Raw genomic sequence first — 18,176 nt, forward strand, 5'->3', positions numbered from 1 at the left:
TCGCACTCAGCACACATTGTACATGGAACTTGGTCGTTTGCTATTGATGAAGTAGCTTTTTTGTTGGTTGAAAATGCAATTAACACGAGAATAAGCAAGAAATGCAATGAATTAGCCATGTTATTTTAACTTTGGAATTTGTTTGCCGAGAGCAAGGGAAAAATAAGCTAGGTGGAGCTAAAGCAAAATAAATAGAACTTGTATCAAAAAATTGAGGATTTGAATTGGTTTTTTATAGTGATATATGCACGTTTATTATTATATATTGGTGACCGCACCAATTGTCGTGTTTTAACTTCTACGGCATTGTCTCATCATCAAATCTAGCAACCAAAGCTTATAAAACACAATTTTATAGTAATTGATTTCACCGCACAGTAGTGGAGTCAGGAGTGACAATAACAAAAGTATACGCTTCATCAATTGCGGTTATACTTTATTTTTTTGGACTCAAGTTACTACTAAGTGACCTCTACTGAAATAAAGAGTTTTCTATTTACGACATCACTTCTCAGACATTTGAAAATATTATTTTATTCGTGTATATAAAAACTGGAATTTTTTTATTTTAAATTTTTGTGAGTATTTCACAAGTTATGAAATAAAATTTGCAGTTTTAAAAAAAAATAATTCGAGATTTTTAAACAATATGAAAATTTTAAAATAGAAAAAATATTTGAAATAGAAAATTTTAGAATTTTTAAAAATTTTCATAAATTAAAGCTGAAAAAAAATTTAGAATTTTTAAAAGTTTTCATGAAATAAGACGTTTCAAAATTTTTTAATTTTCAGAGTTTTTAAATCTTTGAACCTTTTAAATATTTTAAATTTTTAAAAATTTTATTGTTAAATTTTTTTAAAAAACAAAACCTTTTAAAAAAAATTAAATTTTTAAAATTTTCTAAGGTTTTAAATTTTTTTAATTTTTTGAAAATTTTAATTTTTTTAATTATTATATAACAATTAATATGTAATATGTTAGTTTATGTTGTACTTTAGGATTCCATTTCCTAGTATCATGGCCAAAATGAACTCCAACTTTCATCATCTCTTCAAAAGTTTTGTTCCAATATCTTTTTGTCATTTATCCCCACATTTTATACTAGTTATATATAAATACACACTACCAACTAAAATGATGTACGAATCTAAAAAAATAATAAATTAAAAAAAATTAAACATTAATAAATACTTTTAGATGTTATTTTGTGAAAACAATTATATCACACCAAATTTTTAAATTTCTCTCTTACAATTGAACCGAACCGAAACAAATGGTAAATATAAATTTTATTACTTAATTAGTTTTTGTTAATATAATAAATTTGATGTATAGACTACTTGTATTTTTTTGTCATCAAATTGTTTTCTCCTTTAAAATATTCCTTTCCTTCCAAAACCCCATCCAACCAAACACATTTTAGATCATACTTTCCCTCCTATTTTCATTCATTGTTCCGCGAATGAACCCATTTCAGGCCCAAGCCCATTTCATTTACACTTAACATTCCCTGGCCGCCGCCGCCGCCCGACGTCTCTCCGGCCGCACCAATCGGGAAAATAGAGCCTAAGTGTGTGCTGCTCATCGCGTGGTCTTTGTCTAGAGCAACTTCATCTTAACACATCTTTTTCTCTCCCACGGTAAGTATTTTTGCGACCACTTTCTCTTCTTTCTTTTTTTCCCTTTCCTCTATACCGAGTAGCTTTATTTTCTTCCAGTTTCTTTCTTCAATAAATCTCTCAGTTAGTGTTTCAAAAGTTTAAAATTACCTATTTTACTTGAAACCCTAATATTTTCTTTCTTCAAATTAATCTCTGTTTTCTGTCTCTGATTTGAATTAATTTGCTACTTGTTCTGATTTTGGGAGAGAAATCAGTATAAATCTAAACCCCCAAACTTTAAATTGAACACCCTAACGTTACCCTCTATGATAAATTCGAAAATGGCTATTTAATGACGTCTTGATTTAAAAGCCATAACTTTACCCTCTATGATAAATCCATAAGAGACAATTTTTGTTGATTTCCATTTTTCCCTTCAACTGATAATCCGAACATGACTATTTTAGAATCTAAAAAATTTGTTGTTGCTGTAACCTGCTGTATATGTTCTCCTGTGCTAGTCGTGAAAATTGTCAATTAGACAGCTTGTTCGTGCGTTTGAACTAGGACATCAATGTCTCGTTCATTAGTTGATGTGTTTAAATTAAGGCTTCAATAGACAAAACAAAACATATAAAAGGTTGACGAGGAAGGATTCTACAAGGCCAAGACCTTTACTCCACATTTTCATAAATTGAACTATCTGTTGTTGAGCTCTCATTTGGAGACCTGTTTTGTATTCTGAAAATCTGTATTGTGGTATTTTGAATTTTTTTTAATGATTGATGTTTAATTAGTTGGTGTTGGTGTTTCTTTAAAGATTTTTAAGTGGTTGTAAGAATGGTTAGAATGAAGTTGTAACTGGTATAAGATAGAATAGTTGGAATGTTGTAACCTTTTTGTGTTTAGTTTATTTTTATACTAGATTTTAGCTAACCTTAAAGTGGTTTGGCATAAAGTGATAGTGTTGCAAGTTAAATAGATTATGGTTTGTCTATATTGATATTAATTAGTCATGGTCTTAAAGGGTGTAATGGTTTAAGTCATTTTAATGTTTGTTGGGGGTTGATAAGTTAAAGGTGTTGATTTATATAAGCTTGAATTGAATCAATTGAATGGAAAATAGTTATGGACTTCTTATGCGGCTTAGATTGTAAATATTAAAGTGATGTTTCTTCTAGTGAAAAAATAATTCAGTAGGAGTTAGTAATTGTGGGCGGAGAAGATGTTTTGATGGTGAATAATAGGATTAGGGAAGAATTTTGATTTGATATGAAATTAAAGGATTAATGCTCTGTGGATAGTCATATATCTCATTTTGATTATGATAGTTTTTGCAGTATGGAAGATTCTGAAGCCAAATCTGCTGAAAACCAGCAAAGTGCACAAGGTATGTATAATTTGTTGCATTAGATTCACTTGTATAATCTTCTTAGTTTTTGTACCTCCGCATATTTTTGGTATTGTCATTAATTTTTGTTTTCTGTGTCTTTGTTTATTTTCAGTGTGTAGTTTCTTCCGAAAACCAGTTAATAAGAAGAACATAAGGAAACGCACTGTTGATAACGAAGATAATGAGGATGACTCAAACAGTGAAAGCTCTTTGATGCATGTTCAGAAAAAGACCACGAAGTCCGACAATAAGTTGTTCTTTTCCAGCGGCTCTTCAAAAAGCTTTGCATCTGCCGAACAAAATGAAGAATCTGAGAAACCTGTCTTCCATTTTGAGTCTTCCAAAGAGATTCAAGTTTCACACGATAGCAAAGCAACTGCAACTCTGGAGACTGAAACTGATTTTTCGAAAGATGCTCGTGCCATCCGTGAAAGAGCTCTTAAGCAAGCGTCGGAGAGTCTCAAGGGAAAAACCACTGGATCAGAGGATAAAAAATTATACAAGGGAGTCAATAGTTACACAGACTATAAGGCTGGATTCCGTAGAGAGCAAACAATTGCCAGTGAGAAGGCTGGTGGGTCACATGGTCCTCTTAGGGCTTCCGCTCACATAAGAGTTAGTGCCAGATTTGATTATCAGCCTGATATATGCAAGGATTATAAGGAAACTGGTTACTGTGGGTATGGCGATTCGTGTAAATTTATGCATGATCGAGGTGATTACAAATCTGGTTGGCAGATGGAGAAGGAATGGGATGAAGCTGAGAAAGCAAGGAAGATGAGGTTGGCTGCGGGTGAGGGTGCGGAAGAGGAGGGTACAAATTTGAACGATGATGACAGTGATGATGAGGATTCATTACCATTTGCATGTTTCATTTGTAGAAATCCATTTGTGGATCCTGTGGCAACCAAGTGCAAACACTACTTCTGTGAGCATTGTGCATTGAAGGTACACCCTTACAATTGCCGATAAGTTGATAACAATTTCAAGTTATTTAGTAATGCTTAATTTGTTTTCATTTAATTATGCTTGATTTTTTGTTCATTTGTACTTGCAGCATCATGCAAAGAATAAGAAGTGTTTTGTCTGCAACCAACCAACACTTGGCATTTTTAATGTTGCTCATGAGATACGAAAGAAGATGGCTGAGGATAAATAAACTCGTCCAATACGATCCATGAATATATCTTTGATAATTGGAGGGTTTTTATCCTCTGTTCTCCAATTTTTAAACAGAGATATTATGTAATGAGTTGAAAATATATCAACAGATCCCAGAATATATCTAATAGTGAGAGATTTGATCTGTTTAAAATAGCACATTAGTGGTACATGTTGTAGTTCTTTTTGTAGTGTAACTCATTTTAATACTAAATTCATTTTCAGTCTAAAACTTTTCTTGTCCTCTTTGTAGAGGATGACAAAGAATTCTCGAATATTTTGGTTGTTCATGAAATCCAATGTTGCTTACCAGCGCAGGAACAAAGAACATACAAGTTTGGACACTGATGCTATGAATTATTGTATAGGAACACCATTGATGCCTATAATTTGTCCCGTGTAGTGTATGGGTCATGCTCAAGAAATGCATATATTCTTTCCCCATGATACTTTGGCAACCAAACCCGCTTCACCTCTTTCATGCATATATTCCTCTAGTTAGCCATCTCATCAACTTTTTCCCACACTTTAAAATGCAAAAGCTTGTTGCACCATTCACCACATAATAAAAAATTCAATGCGTTCTCTCAGTTATCAAACACTTTTGTTGAATGATGTGTGAAGAAGGGAAGAGTTTCTATGTATGGCTGTTGCAAGTTATTTGCCTCCTAGGCCTTCTTGTTCTGTGCCTATGGCTGTCTTTACGACCGAGTAACCCCTCCTTCTCAATCGTGTTAGTCTCTATAAATCGAACATCAGATCAAAATGGAACCATCTTTTATAGCCTTGATATCGATAATCCAAACAGGGACTCAAGCATTTACTATGATGACATAATATTGAGATTCTTATATGGACAGCAGGAGGATAAGGTAGGGGAGACAACCATAGGCTCATTTCATCAAGGAAATCGCAAGAACCGCATTGTATCTGACATTGTTAATGCCAAAACTGGACCATTCAAACCTCTCTTCAAGGCCATAGCAAATGCAACTGCTGTGTTGAAAGCTTCCCTGTTGACAAAATACCGATACAAGACATGGGGAATTAGGAGCAAGTTTCATGGGTTAGACTTGAAAGGTATTCTACCAATTGATTCTGATGGTAAGCTTTCACGTAAGAAGAAGAAGTACCCTCTTACCCCTGATTCCAAAAAACTGGGAAGGTTCAAAATAAAGCAGCACTGATCTCGTCTCCTTTATTATTTGTTTGGTTGGGTTTTTTTATTTAATTCTTTCCCTCTTCTTTATCTTTATCTTTATCCTTCTCCTTCATTTTTCACACACTATAACACGTATAAAACAATACCATTTTGTTTGCATGTTCTTCTATAGTGGATCCTTGTCTGCAATATCTTAACTAGTAGAAATGCATGTTTGGGTTGCTTGTTGTATAAGTTTTAGTAAAATAGATAGCAAAGAATCAAGTATATATGCTTTTCTTTGCCTTCGTGCTAACAATTATTCATGCAATGTGTCACTTGTGAGTTATCCTAAATTAATCTAGTTTCTAAAGATGTACAAAGTTAATTTATTTTTATAATAATTTCTATTATTGATGAGACTTGTACATTTGTCTCAATATTCAAAAGTCTTCGCCACGAAGAGCTCTAAGAACCCTTGAATGAGGTGCATCAGGGTCACCACGCATAGCCTGCTGCCTCCACATCTCAGCTGCTCTCAAGAGAGTCTCCTCCGCCGTTTCAAGCTGTTCCGGCAACCAGCCAATCACATCACCACCTCTTCCAGAATCCGCAGTCCCGTGCATCACACGTGACACAGGCTTTCTTGTATCTGCAAACTCCAACTCGGACAATGGAGACGCTTTACGATGTCTATAGTAATCTTGATTATCCCCTCGCAGATCTTCTTCTTTGATTCTCTCCTCCTCTGGCCATGGAGTTCCATCTAGACCAGCACAACTCACATCTTCTAAAGCTTTTGTCCCTTGCTTACGCTTTTGCTGAATGTTTGGATCCAATCGCTGGTTCACTCCTGCGTTCTTTAGTTTAGGGGATGATTCACATGGAGATTTTGGAGACTCGAAAATTCCTTCTTCTTCACTATTTGGTATTTTATCTGTGTCAGCAAACTTGGTATTTGTGTCACTATCACCTCTACTTGTACCCTGCAACAATACTATTAATTCTTAGCCTCTCTTCCATAAAAAAATGTTTTAAACTAGTATAAATTGTTATAAGTTTGTAACATAAAGACGAATACTAATCAAGTCTACTTTAATCATATAATATAAAAGCTTAGAAAATAAATTTAATGTTAGTAACTAATTACTTGGGGCGAATCTCTGTAATTAGTATAGCCGGGTTTTTGTTGTCCTGAATGGATATCAGGGTCTGCGGTATGGGTGCGAGTGGCAAATCCTTGTTTCAGACATGTTAAAGAGAAGACTCGGTTCGATCTTCTTCTTACATCTGCTGCTACTCGTGAATACATCACAACCTACGCTGTTGCTTTCTGCTTTCTTCTGCTTCTGTCGATTAATCGTTCACACTTTGCATAATAAGTAACAAAAAATAATGGAACTGAGGGATTTTCTGGAACCTCCTGGACACGTGTTTGTCATTTACATGTGGCGGTGTTAGTCTTTTGCCACGTGTAATGTTTTTTTAATCATTATAGAGAATATTAAAACTAGATAAGGTCCTATTGAACAAAAAGACCTTTCTCGAATGCGCTAGGAAATCAAAATAGACTAATGTGATACTGCCATGAACTTTGTTGTATTGGGCTGGACATGGATTTAATTCATAACAACAAGTTTTCACAAGAGTTAGGCTACAAAAAGTGAATTTTTTCAATTGTGTTTCAATTGGTCACTTCTCTCTTGTTTTTTTTTTTTTTGGTTTTTGAAAATATTGGAAGTAGAGAAGAAATTATCAAATACAAATAAATGAGTGTAAATGTTTAAAAAAGAAAAAGAACTATCACCCGATTAGTGTTAAAATGAAATTAATTGTTAATCCTTTTATGGTAATAAAGTTATGAATCTCACATTTACTTGACTCCATAGAAATTTCAATCATGAATTTTTCCAATGGATTATTGTTTTGGATTTAGCTCTTTTCCCCAACTTAATACATACTATTTTATAATAAAATTAAAATTAAAAAAAATTGAGAAAAAAATATATTTAATTTTAATTTTTAATTAGATTATATCAAATTTTTAATTATTATATATTTAATTCTGAATATGTGCAATAAAAGATCTTTATATTTTTGGTGTAGGTCTTTATATATGTAAAATGAAACGAATTATGATTACAAGTTGCAACAGCATAGAATCCTGTTACACTGTTAGATCATGATTCATTTCCGTCCTGAATTATAAATTAATTTGAATAAACCAAAAAATGTTGTTTTTAGCAAAGATTCTTATTGTGTTTGTTTAATAACAAAGCGTACTATTCCAGATTTAAACACAGAAGCCACATGAATAAATACATTGCACAATATTCGTGGCCACAACACACGTTTCCATGCTTTACTATGATGTACCCATGATACCCTCATTGAATTCTAGAAAGTTCACTTGATTTAAAAAAAAAACCGTCGATCGTTTGTGTTGTTCAATTAATCACACTCACAGTAGGTGCGATATGGAGGGTGAAGGGAGGAGGGTTACGGTTGTGAGGAGTGGGAGAGGTTACGGGTGGAGGGAGGAGGATTACGGTTGTGAAAAGGCATGGAAGTTGAGCGATCCGGAAGCGAAGAGGAAGAAGAGGATAGGCAAGTACAAGGTTTATGGCGTAGAAGGGAAGGTTAAAGCTACGTTACGGAAAGGACTTCGATGGATCAAGAAAAACTTCTCTCAAATCGCCCATCACTGCTAATATCAGAAAGTTTTCAACAACTGTTTTGCCACGTCAGCAAATATTGTTATGTTTATGGGCTACTACTGATTTCAATGTCATCATTTATTTTGAGATCACTATCTGGTTTTGTAAACTTATCCTCAATACATTGATACCTCAACGCACGCATATAAAGGTAGTATTAATGTTCAAAGTTTCCATCTAGTTTCTTAACAAATTCTGTCCAAAAAATATGATTACTTAGATCAAATAAGGAATGGATTTTCGGTGTTACATTCAATCTTATTTTATCGTCAAATTAATAAATACTACACTATCAGTGTCTTATTTTAAAACGTTTAATTTGTTGTTTTTATGTGTCTTAAAATATTTGTTATTTCACATGATAATATAATATTAATGATTTTTTTTTACTAAAAGTATCATTATTTTTTTTTTAATTAATTAAAATTTTCAATTAACTACAACTAATAATAGTATTTGAATAAATAAAATTCATTTTAGGATTAAAATTAATAAAATAATTATTTTCTTGGTGGACAACTCAAATCAAACAATTCAAAAGAAACAAAATAAGTATAATTTGTTTGAAACACACTTATACTTATTTTATATATGGACAATCAATCATTATAAACATTCAACATTTGTATAAACATTCAACATTTAGGGGCCACACACATTTTCGTTTCCAATAAAAATTTAAATTTAAAAATATCGATATTTATCAATTAAGTTAGAGTTTAACGACGTTAACATCGACTCTTTAATACATATATGACATAATGACACTTCATAAAAATGTCGTGCATGCACATTTGTACCTATATCATTACTGTACTTCTTTTTAGATTGCATTTTTGGAAACTCATATCTTTTAGACATTTGCATAGCTTAAACCTTCGTAGCAACAGATTCAACTATAACACATCGTTTATTATTGTTTATCGGATCAATTATTAATATACCAAATGTCTCCAATGCTAGAAGACTCAAACACATATTTCAATGACGTGGTCGTTCTCTTTATATTTTGTTTCTATATGATTTGTTGTATCTTCCAACTATATAATTGATGTTTATAAACTCTTTGACGTTTAATCCATTTTTCTTCTTCTAAAAACTATCCTAATGAACAAACTATAACAGAGAAAAATACAACTTCCACTCAATTGATCATTTAATCTCCTAGATCCTGAGCAGGACAAGTAAAAATTTAGGCCTAATTAAGACCGATTGATTATCTTGCAAAACATATATTGCTCAAAATAGTCCAAAACATATCGTTAAGGAATCTAAATTCAATAAACTTTTTGGTGACGATGATAAAATAAATATGGATTACATAAGATCATGCAAAATCCAAAACCCCAGAAAGACCAAACTAATAATCAAGAAAAAAGTAGAATTTAATCCTTCTCCCTAATATTATAACAATATTACAATTAAATTTTCTTCATATTATCTGTATCAAACAATAATAATAAATAAAAAGAAAGGAAATTAGGAAAGAACATGAACATAACGTATTTAAATAACAGAAACATTATTATAATGCTCCTTGAAGATAATAATTTGAGATTGTTCTGGTTTTTTATATTTTATATTATGATGATTCAAAAGGCATGTGCATTATATCACCATCCTAATGACCTCTCACTTCGTTCTTGATAATAACGATCCACATTATTGAAACGTTGCAACTTCATTTGTTTATAAAATTGAGCAATAAACTCTTCAGCTTTAGCATCAATCTTCTCATCACCATCAACATCTTCCTCATGATCACAACACTCCTCTTTAATCACATCTTGTCTCTCATTCTCCTCATCACTTTGCACCAATTCATTCAACCCTATGGCCGAAGCGTAACGGCTATTCGGTGGTGACTCTGGCAACGGTGAATAAGGCTCCTCTTCTGATGGAAAATCGGCGAACACACTGCCACTGCCGTATGATTCACAAGGAGAAGGCGGTGGCAGAGTGTTCGCACGATCAATTTGGTGGTCGTTGGATTCAGTTACCGATCTCGGCGATCGGTTGCTTTGAAGATGTAATGGTCTCATGGACCCCACAAATTTTTTCCAAACGTTATTTGATTCATCATCTACATGATTAGTTACGCTTGGTTTTTTAGAATTTCCTCGCATCATTAAGAGTGCCACCCTAAGAACGTGTATTGGACCATGTTTGCTCTTTCTAGTACGAACTGGAGTTGGTAATTTTGGTTCATCATCACGAGGAGGATTAGAAATCGTGATGATGGTAATGTTTTCAAGATTTGATTCCATAAATTAATATTAAAGGGTTAGAGATAACGCTTAATTGATTGAGAGACGGATTAATTAATAATTAACAAAAGGTTAATTACTTAGAATTAGATTACCCCCTGCTGTGGCAGGGGATATTTGGTTTTGGGATTCTTGAAGGAAAATAGAGGAAGCAAACAAGTTTATATATGAGAAATGTTATATACTATAATTGTACATAAACATTGAGAGAGCCAGCTCAGCAGAATATATTTTTCGGTTGGTTGTTCAATCTTATATTTAGAGAATTTGTTGTTTTTATTACTAGTACTAATTAATCGGTGAAGGTGTAAAGAGCAAATAGAATATGTGGGGCGATATATGAGGCGAAGTACCTGTGTACAGCATTTACCAATAAAAGAAAAGTAGCCATGTAAATGGATCAATGATTTTTGAACCTAACAGACACAAAGAATTTATATTCGAATTTCTATCATTCAACGTATTTTAAATAAGATTATCTATTATTTGTTTTTATTTTTGGCATACTTTTACTGTTAATATAGGTATTTTATTATTTGTACACTTTCTGAGATTATGAATAAAATACAAAATTGAAGTAAAATAAAGAATAAAATACAAAATTTATTCAAGAAAAAAACTAAACAAATTACTAGTAAATACTCATGTGTCTCAGAATAAAAACAAACAAAAAAAGTCAAAAAAAATAACTTAGTTCAAGTTTTTAAACTAAATACATCAGCATTTCTTAACTTAATCTTATTAATATTTTAAGAGAGAGTATTAATTATTATTATTAAATGATTAATCACTTACTTGGTGCATGACTACACGAACGAAATAGAAATACTACCTTTTGGTGTGTAAAATAAATTGGTTATTCTACTTCCCTAAATATTCTAAGAGCTAAACGTTTAAAAAGTGAAGTACTAAAATTAACATCTAGTTCATTTAAGATAAAAACCAAGAAACCATAGCATTTTGTTTGTGAAGGTCAATCTCTCGAAATCTCTGAAAATCCTTTTCCAATTCATCATCATCCCACAACCAAGTCAATGTATTTTCATTTTGCTCCTCCCATGAAACCGATTGCTCTTTTTGATTCAACAAAGGCATCACACTCTCCCAGTCCCAATTATCATCCGAAGAATTTAACTCCCCATTAAAACCATTGTTCATTGCATTATAATTATTATTACTCTCTTGGTCCTTTGTTGTGTTCCCAACTCTTTCATTAATCACCAACATATCATCATTGTTTTCTCTTTTTTCTTCCACCTTGCATGTATCCATGATATCATTAAAATCCAACACGTCACTGTCATTAATAACATTCGGATAAGGTCCCAACGTGCGGTCACGATCAGTTTCAATATTTTTACCTACAAAGCACGGTAAATGTAACCCAATTGGGCCGTTTCTATCTTCGCTACTAGAACATGGCCCATTTTCAAGGCCCAACTTCTCGCTCTCTAATGCAGGGGTGGGTGGAAACGTAACCATTGAAGGTTCGCTTCTTTTTAGTTTTGGGCTTTCGAAAACATTTTGGGTATAGCGTTTGTTTTTCTTCATGGCCCAACGGCTAGTTCTACCACATTTTCTTTTGGGGGGTGTGTCCACTACGATACCTTGTTGCAAGGGAATCTCTTTGGTATTATTATAATTTGTTGTTGTTGATGATCCTCGGAAGCTGTAAACTTTTCTGCTTAAGTGAGAGTTCCAGTAGTTTTTAATCTCGTTGTCTGTTCTGCCTGGCAAGTGACTTGCTATCAAAGACCACCTGAATTTCCCAAAAGCCAAAAAAACCTTTATCATTAGAAGAAAATAGAAAACAAGATAAAAAAAGATAATTCACGCAGTATATTTTATTAAATTATAATATGAATCAACAGGTATCTCATATATTTAATATATAATATAATTATTATACTACATCAATGAAATTTTATTTTACTAATAAAATATATAAATCCAACAGATGCATATAGTACTTTTTAATTTTTAGAGTGTTATTTGAAACAATAAACATTACATTTTGTTAAATACAATGTAAAATATATTGTTATGTTTAATTAAAAAAATTACTAATGTATTATGCATAAATAACTTTAAATGATATGTAAAAAAAAATAAAATGTTCCCTAGATTTTTATAGTATAGTAATTCCTAAATTAATACTATGTATATCCCAAAATGTAGGATTTTGCTGATTAAATTATAAAAATAAAATAGAGAGTTTCTTTTTTAAAAAAAAATTAGAAAGTTGATTGTGATATTAAATAATTTTTTACACAGATTGTAATATTATATTTGTTAACAAATTTTATTATATTTACATGTTTATTCTATATATATGCAAGAGAATTGATTTTTTTTTATACCACTATGTTTTTTGCTGGTTATAAAACAGATGTTTGATATTAAGGATATTTTACTAAATAATTAATTTATTTTAAAATATTAAATAAAAAACACCATAAAAAACAACGAGAAAGTCTTTATAATTAGAGATGGAGACTGTAACTAAGAAATTCATTGTTACTAAACAAAATATCAGTTTTATCATGCAAAATAGTATTAGTTTTAAATCATATTTATAAACACTTTTTTAAATCGTATTTTATCTAATGTGAAACTTTAAATGTAATTACTCAAACATTAATTGATCAAACAAATCTTAAATAGATTATTGAATAGGCTACCGTATCATGTTAAAGTTTAGGTTTTGTTTAACTAAACTCTAGAGATCTAGATGGTAAGGAAAAATATCAATTACATATAAAACATCTTTAGACTATATCTATCAAAGGTGGCATTCTTGTTTACATAGGCAAAAGAGCGGTACATGGACCTCACTCCATTATTAATTTTAAATTAATAACAGTAATACATTTTTTAACGTGCATTTTTTTAATATATATTTTTTTTTTAATTTTTAAGATACATATAAATCTTTAAAAATTTATATAAGATTTAGATATACACTTTTGCTTTTTTAAGATACATATTTTTTACGTTGCATTGAATTTTAAAAACAATAGACAATGTCAATAGTTAAATAGGAACAAAAAATTATACAAATAAAACAATTAAAAAAGAACAAACGGAGTATATTTTTGTGTGTCTAAATAATTATATTTGAAGTTTTGACCACTTAAACATTTCTCTTAATAAAATCTGAGAAATTGAAATGATTGACATAACCTAAATACTGGTAGTGACCATATTTGCTTGATTTCTAAATACATAAATATTTGATTGGGTAGAAAAACATAACAAAAATAATATATATTAATACGGTATTATTTTTTTTCCGTCTTATTGTACTGATTATTTGGTTAAAATTTATAAATTAAGCTTCCATTTAGTGTTTGTGTATATAAAATCATTTATTTTGATTTTAACAACTATAAATTATAGTGTTCTTTAAATAGAGCTTAATGAATATACATTGTTTTTTTAAGTATGTTATATAGAGCTTAATTTTTACGACTTATCGACCTTAAAATACTTTAGATCATTGTTTTAATAAATAATTAGATGTATTTTTAATTTCTTTAAATATATTAATTTTTATTTTTAGTCTATCTAAGAAATTATTTTAAACTTTGATCGTTTTAAATTTTTTGCTATCAATTATAGTTCATATTTTTTAGAAAAATTTACGACGCATATTTCAAATGACTTTTTTTAATGATATATAATTGATAAAACTTTTAAATATCATTAGATACATCATAAATAAATTAATAAATTGTTAACTTTATTTGAATTTTAATTAATTTATCTATAAATTCAAATTAAATATTAAACAATTAGATTATTAAGTTAATGGCATTTTAAAGTCTTAAAAATGACATGTCATACAAAAAAATTAAAACATACGACATAAACTATTGTATAAAATTAGTAATAAAAAATTTAAAAAGATTAAAGTTTGAGATAATTTTGTAAAATGATTAAAAATAAAATTTAATATAGTTAGATGGATAAAAAAAGATATTCCATTATTTAATAAATAGATTACAAAACGGTAATTTATTTTATAGCACGAGAAAATATGACTGCCGGTATCTACAAGTCAAAATAATAAGAAATTTAGAGCATAGTGATTAATATATATTCGCTTTGAAGTTTCAACACATGCTTAATTAGTTAATTTATTCTTACTATTTTGTTGTAATCCAACAAACAGATTTATTCATGGGGTATGTTCTGTTTTTCAACATATAGAAGTAAATGAGTCAAATTTCAGATATAAACATCTGAAAATAATTTTACCAACCTGTTGCCAAAAGAAGCATGCAACTTGACAATGATACTTTCTTCTTCAGCAGAAATATTTCCCCTTTTGAGATCAGCTCTCAAATAGTTAATCCATCTCAATCTGCAACTCTTACCACATCTAAGTAATCCTTCAAAACCCCAAAATTAAAATGTCCGTTATATAAAAGCAAATAAAAAAAAAAAATTGTTATAGGATCCCCAACAAAAAGATAAAAAAAAAAATGCTATTATTTTGAAGAAAAAAAAAACTTTGATGATAGGTACCTGCATTTTTGGGCAATGATCTCCAAGAACCTTCCCCATTGGCTTTAACATATTTGGTCAAAATTTCATCTTCCTCTGCTGTCCATCTCCCCTTCTTCAAACCCACTTTCTCACAACAAGGAGCCCTTCCCATATCTAAGGATATAATTGTACTTTTAATTTGTTCACACTCTTTTGTTTATAGTACAATACAATGCAATGTAGACAAGAAATTGAAATACTATAGTTACTTTTGGAGACAAGCTAATGGAACAACCTTAATCACTTTGTGAATTTACCTAGCAAAGGTTGTGTGCTGTTTTGTGCTGGATAGTGGCAGAAGAATAAATAAAAAGTAAATAAAAGTTAGAAAATAAGATAAGTAGAAGTTAAATAGGGAGGGGGGGTATAGGCATTAAGTAAGGTGGGGTGGGGCTAGTGATGATGATGTAGATGTATGAGTGGTGATAAAATCAGCCACGTATACTATGTATGTATTTGTACGGTCGTGGCTCTTCCACCGCCGTGAAACAAGACCCTCGTGACGGGGTTTTTAATCTCCCACGTTCATGTCCCCAATGGGCAATTACTCATATTTTAGGCACCTTCTTTTATTTTTTTTAAGTTTTGTTTTTAAATAATTAATGTTAATAATTAATGTATTAATTATTAATTTTATTAGACAAGATAGTTGAACTCATGATGTTTATCACTCTAATTTCATAGATAATACAAAGAGGATAATTCGCTTAACATGGTTTAAAGAAAATGAAAAGAATTAACAGTTAAATTTTTAACAATTAACGATCATGAAAGTAATATATGATACATCTTTGGATTTTGTTTGCACTCCTCATGTCAAATGAAGTGAGTCTCATTCAAATATCACGTGCCTGAATATAATGTCAATGGTAAAATTAAATGATTAGTTTCAAATTCAATACTTATGCCGTATAATCATGCAACCTAATTTTCATCTAAACTCATAATTCTTTGCAGTATCTAAATTTCTTTTAAGCTCTCTCAATCCTCTTGATTTATTTACTTTTTTTTTTTTTAATTTTCAATCTATTTTATGTTAAATTGAAAGTTTATATCATTTAGTATATAAAACATCAAACCCATAATTAATGAAATTTCCGTATCAAAATAAAAAACAAAAAGGAAGAATCACATAGATTGAGGATCGAAACTAAAATCTACTTATCAATTTATAAGACAATAAATATCATTTTTTATAAATTTAATTTAATTACAATTTTTGTCTTTATATATTTACTAATTTATGGAATTGATCGTTCTATTTTAAAAGTCGATTATTTTAATATTTTCTGATTTTTCAATTAAAAAATAATAAGTAAAATATTTTAAATAATGTTACATGTGATACAATAATATATAATGATTATCATCTATGAAATTAAAATAAACAGCATAAAAACTTATTTTTTAATTTTTTTAATTTAATTAATAACTTGTGAATAATTAATATATTTAAATAATTATATATTATATAATTGTATATCACATCAATAAAAATATGTTATATTTTTTTTTTTAATTTAAAAATTTAAAAGAGACATCAAAATTGACACATATCAATACAATACTTGGACTTTTTGCAATATGAAACTACACAGGGAATAGAGATAAAGGCATTTTTTAGACATTGTGCAATAATAATCGCTAAGATTCACAAACACACAATCGTTTTATTTTTTTGAAGTAAAAAAAAATTATAATCTTAATGTTGATATTACTGTTCTGTAATTTTAAAGATTTAATTTTTAATTTCGAAACAGACCTAAAAAAACATTGAGACTATTTTGAGCGGTATACACTTGACATTTTTGCTTAAATTTAGAAGATACACTTGATGGATTTTAATTGAAAAATGGAGTGAGAGTTGTATCACAAGTTTAATTGGCTATGGTTGCTTCGGAAATAAAAATTCAAGGGCTTTCCATGGGATTAGGGAGAAGAAGAGTCACGGTATGTTTTTTTATTTAAAAAAGTTCACATGTGATTTTTAATTTGAGTTGTAATCTCATCGGTCCATTTTAGTTTATGTTTGGTTCCGCATCGTCACTCAAATTCAATCTTGCGTTTGATGTTGGAGTCTATTCTGAAGTGAAGTTGCTCTCTCTAGATTTTCAATTTTGGGGTGTAATCAATTATCCACATGCATGTCTCACTTGCAATGCTCTCTTTTACCCTTCATTTTTTACCTGCAACAGTAACTATTCATTTCTCCCCTTCACTTCACCTACTTGAAAACTTCATTAGCTAAAATAAGTTCTATGCAACTCGTCTTCCTTTTTTTTTTTTTTTCTACAGTGGCTACTATCTACTCTACATTAAAGAATATGTTTCGGGTCAATGGGCTCCAAAGGCCCGTGTTTTTTTATGGTCATTAGATACCATTTGAATTGATAAAAGACCTTGTTTTTTTTCCTTCTTTGCTATGTAAAATCAAAGAGTTTTTTTACAAATTATATTAAGATATGTTATATTAAGTTAAATAATTTAGCACAGGTTTAAACTTCTTATTTAAATTTAGTAATTAATAGAATCATTAAAAGATTTAATATGTTTTTAAACTTCAGCTCAACTCACAAATGTTGTTAGGTTGACGTCAATTCGAATTTGAGACTTTACTAAGTTAATTATAATAAAATTTATTATCTCTTACTATCATATAAAAGAGATCACACTTTCACTAATGAATGATTGCTCCGATACATTTCAATTGATCTTTTTAATAATTTTACATAGGAAAAAACTTATACACATTTTTATATATATTGTACTTACTGTTGACCTCTTTTGGTTTTCCTTTTCCAATTCACTCCACTTTTTGTTTTTGATCATTTCAACATGAAATTTATGTTTTAGATTTTTGAGGACTTCGTCACGGTGGTTATGGTAGGATGTGATATGGAAAGAGATGTTCTAATAAAAACAAACAGGGGATGACAGAGACGTTACTATATTAACTCATTTTAAAATAAATAATACACGTGTCAAGTTTTGATTACATAACAGTAAAAACACAGATGGAACTGTGTATAAGTAATTTATCCTTTTATATTTATATTTTCAGTTTTGGTACATATAGTGCGCGCGCACGTGCGTTTCTCACACCGATAATGGGTAGATTAGAGATGAAAAAAAAAATTAATTCAAATATTTAATTAGCAATGCGGAAAGGATAAGTAATATAGGTTGCTTCCTTCTCTACTCTTCTAATCACTTTGCTACAATGGTGAATGTTCCAAAGACAACAAAAATATAAATGATACACATTAAACGATCAAATTGGTTTTTATATGGTCCTTAGGATTTTCATCAACCATGCAGAGCCAAAATTTAGCTAAACATCTCCA

The 18,176-nt window shown here is 30.0% G+C and overlaps 4 protein-coding genes across 5 annotated transcripts; 1 reads left to right on the plus strand and 3 right to left on the minus strand.

Annotated features, from left to right (window-relative positions):
• The first annotated feature begins 1,369 nt into the window (after positions 1–1,369).
• Positions 1,370–4,388, plus strand: LOC101495308 (zinc finger CCCH domain-containing protein 1). 2 transcript variants are annotated; one of them, XM_004494349.4, is made up of 4 exons: positions 1,370–1,641; positions 2,934–2,992; positions 3,108–3,943; positions 4,053–4,388. In XM_004494349.4, exons 2-4 carry the CDS (start codon positions 2,944–2,946, stop codon positions 4,152–4,154), a joined length of 987 nt encoding a protein of 328 aa, XP_004494406.1. In that variant the 5' UTR covers positions 1,370–1,641; positions 2,934–2,943; the 3' UTR covers positions 4,155–4,388. The 2 variants fall into 2 exon arrangements, with proteins under 2 accessions (XP_004494406.1, XP_004494407.1); XM_004494350.4 differs by having other exon boundaries at positions 1,500–1,641; positions 2,943–2,992.
• Positions 4,389–5,659: 1,271 nt separating this feature from the next.
• Positions 5,660–6,665, minus strand: LOC101496184 (uncharacterized). Its single transcript, XM_004494352.4, has 2 exons — positions 6,448–6,665; positions 5,660–6,283 (listed from the first exon to the last, which is right to left on the minus strand). Exons 1-2 carry the CDS (start codon positions 6,607–6,609, stop codon positions 5,741–5,743), a joined length of 705 nt encoding a protein of 234 aa, XP_004494409.1. The 5' UTR covers positions 6,610–6,665; the 3' UTR covers positions 5,660–5,740.
• Positions 6,666–9,375: 2,710 nt separating this feature from the next.
• On the minus strand, positions 9,376–10,421 carry LOC101496512 (uncharacterized). Its single transcript, XM_004494353.4, has one exon. It carries the CDS (start codon positions 10,279–10,281, stop codon positions 9,628–9,630), a length of 654 nt encoding a protein of 217 aa, XP_004494410.1. The 5' UTR covers positions 10,282–10,421; the 3' UTR covers positions 9,376–9,627.
• A 536-nt stretch (positions 10,422–10,957) lies between these two features.
• Positions 10,958–15,151, minus strand: LOC101496845 (transcription repressor MYB6-like). The gene is made up of 3 exons (XM_004494354.4): positions 14,812–15,151; positions 14,546–14,675; positions 10,958–12,040 (listed from the first exon to the last, which is right to left on the minus strand). Exons 1-3 carry the CDS (start codon positions 14,942–14,944, stop codon positions 11,212–11,214), a joined length of 1,092 nt encoding a protein of 363 aa, XP_004494411.1. The 5' UTR covers positions 14,945–15,151; the 3' UTR covers positions 10,958–11,211.
• Positions 15,152–18,176: the final 3,025 nt, after the last annotated feature.

Source organism: Cicer arietinum, chromosome 3 (assembly GCF_000331145.2).
Source record: "Cicer arietinum cultivar CDC Frontier isolate Library 1 chromosome 3, Cicar.CDCFrontier_v2.0, whole genome shotgun sequence".
Taxonomy (NCBI): domain Eukaryota; kingdom Viridiplantae; phylum Streptophyta; class Magnoliopsida; order Fabales; family Fabaceae; genus Cicer; species Cicer arietinum.

Coding starts and splice junctions, on each gene's coding strand:
- LOC101496845 (XM_004494354.4), bottom strand. CDS start 14,944: ATGGGAAGGGCTCCTTGTTGTGAGAAAGTGGGTTTGAAGAAGGGGAGA. Junction 14,676..14,811: donor ATCATTGCCCAAAAATGCAG/GTACCTATCATC, acceptor GGGGTTTTGAAG/GATTACTTAGATGTGGTAAG. Junction 12,041..14,545: donor CATGCTTCTTTTGGCAACAG/GTTGGTAAAATT, acceptor TGGGAAATTCAG/GTGGTCTTTGATAGCAAGTC.
- LOC101496184 (XM_004494352.4), bottom strand. CDS start 6,609: ATGTATTCACGAGTAGCAGCAGATGTAAGAAGAAGATCGAACCGAGTC. Junction 6,284..6,447: donor ATTACAGAGATTCGCCCCAA/GTAATTAGTTAC, acceptor GTATTGTTGCAG/GGTACAAGTAGAGGTGATAG.
- LOC101496512 (XM_004494353.4), bottom strand. CDS start 10,281: ATGGAATCAAATCTTGAAAACATTACCATCATCACGATTTCTAATCCT.
- LOC101495308 (XM_004494349.4), top strand. CDS start 2,944: ATGGAAGATTCTGAAGCCAAATCTGCTGAAAACCAGCAAAGTGCACAA. Junction 2,993..3,107: donor AAACCAGCAAAGTGCACAAG/GTATGTATAATT, acceptor GTTTATTTTCAG/TGTGTAGTTTCTTCCGAAAA. Junction 3,944..4,052: donor GTGAGCATTGTGCATTGAAG/GTACACCCTTAC, acceptor TTGTACTTGCAG/CATCATGCAAAGAATAAGAA.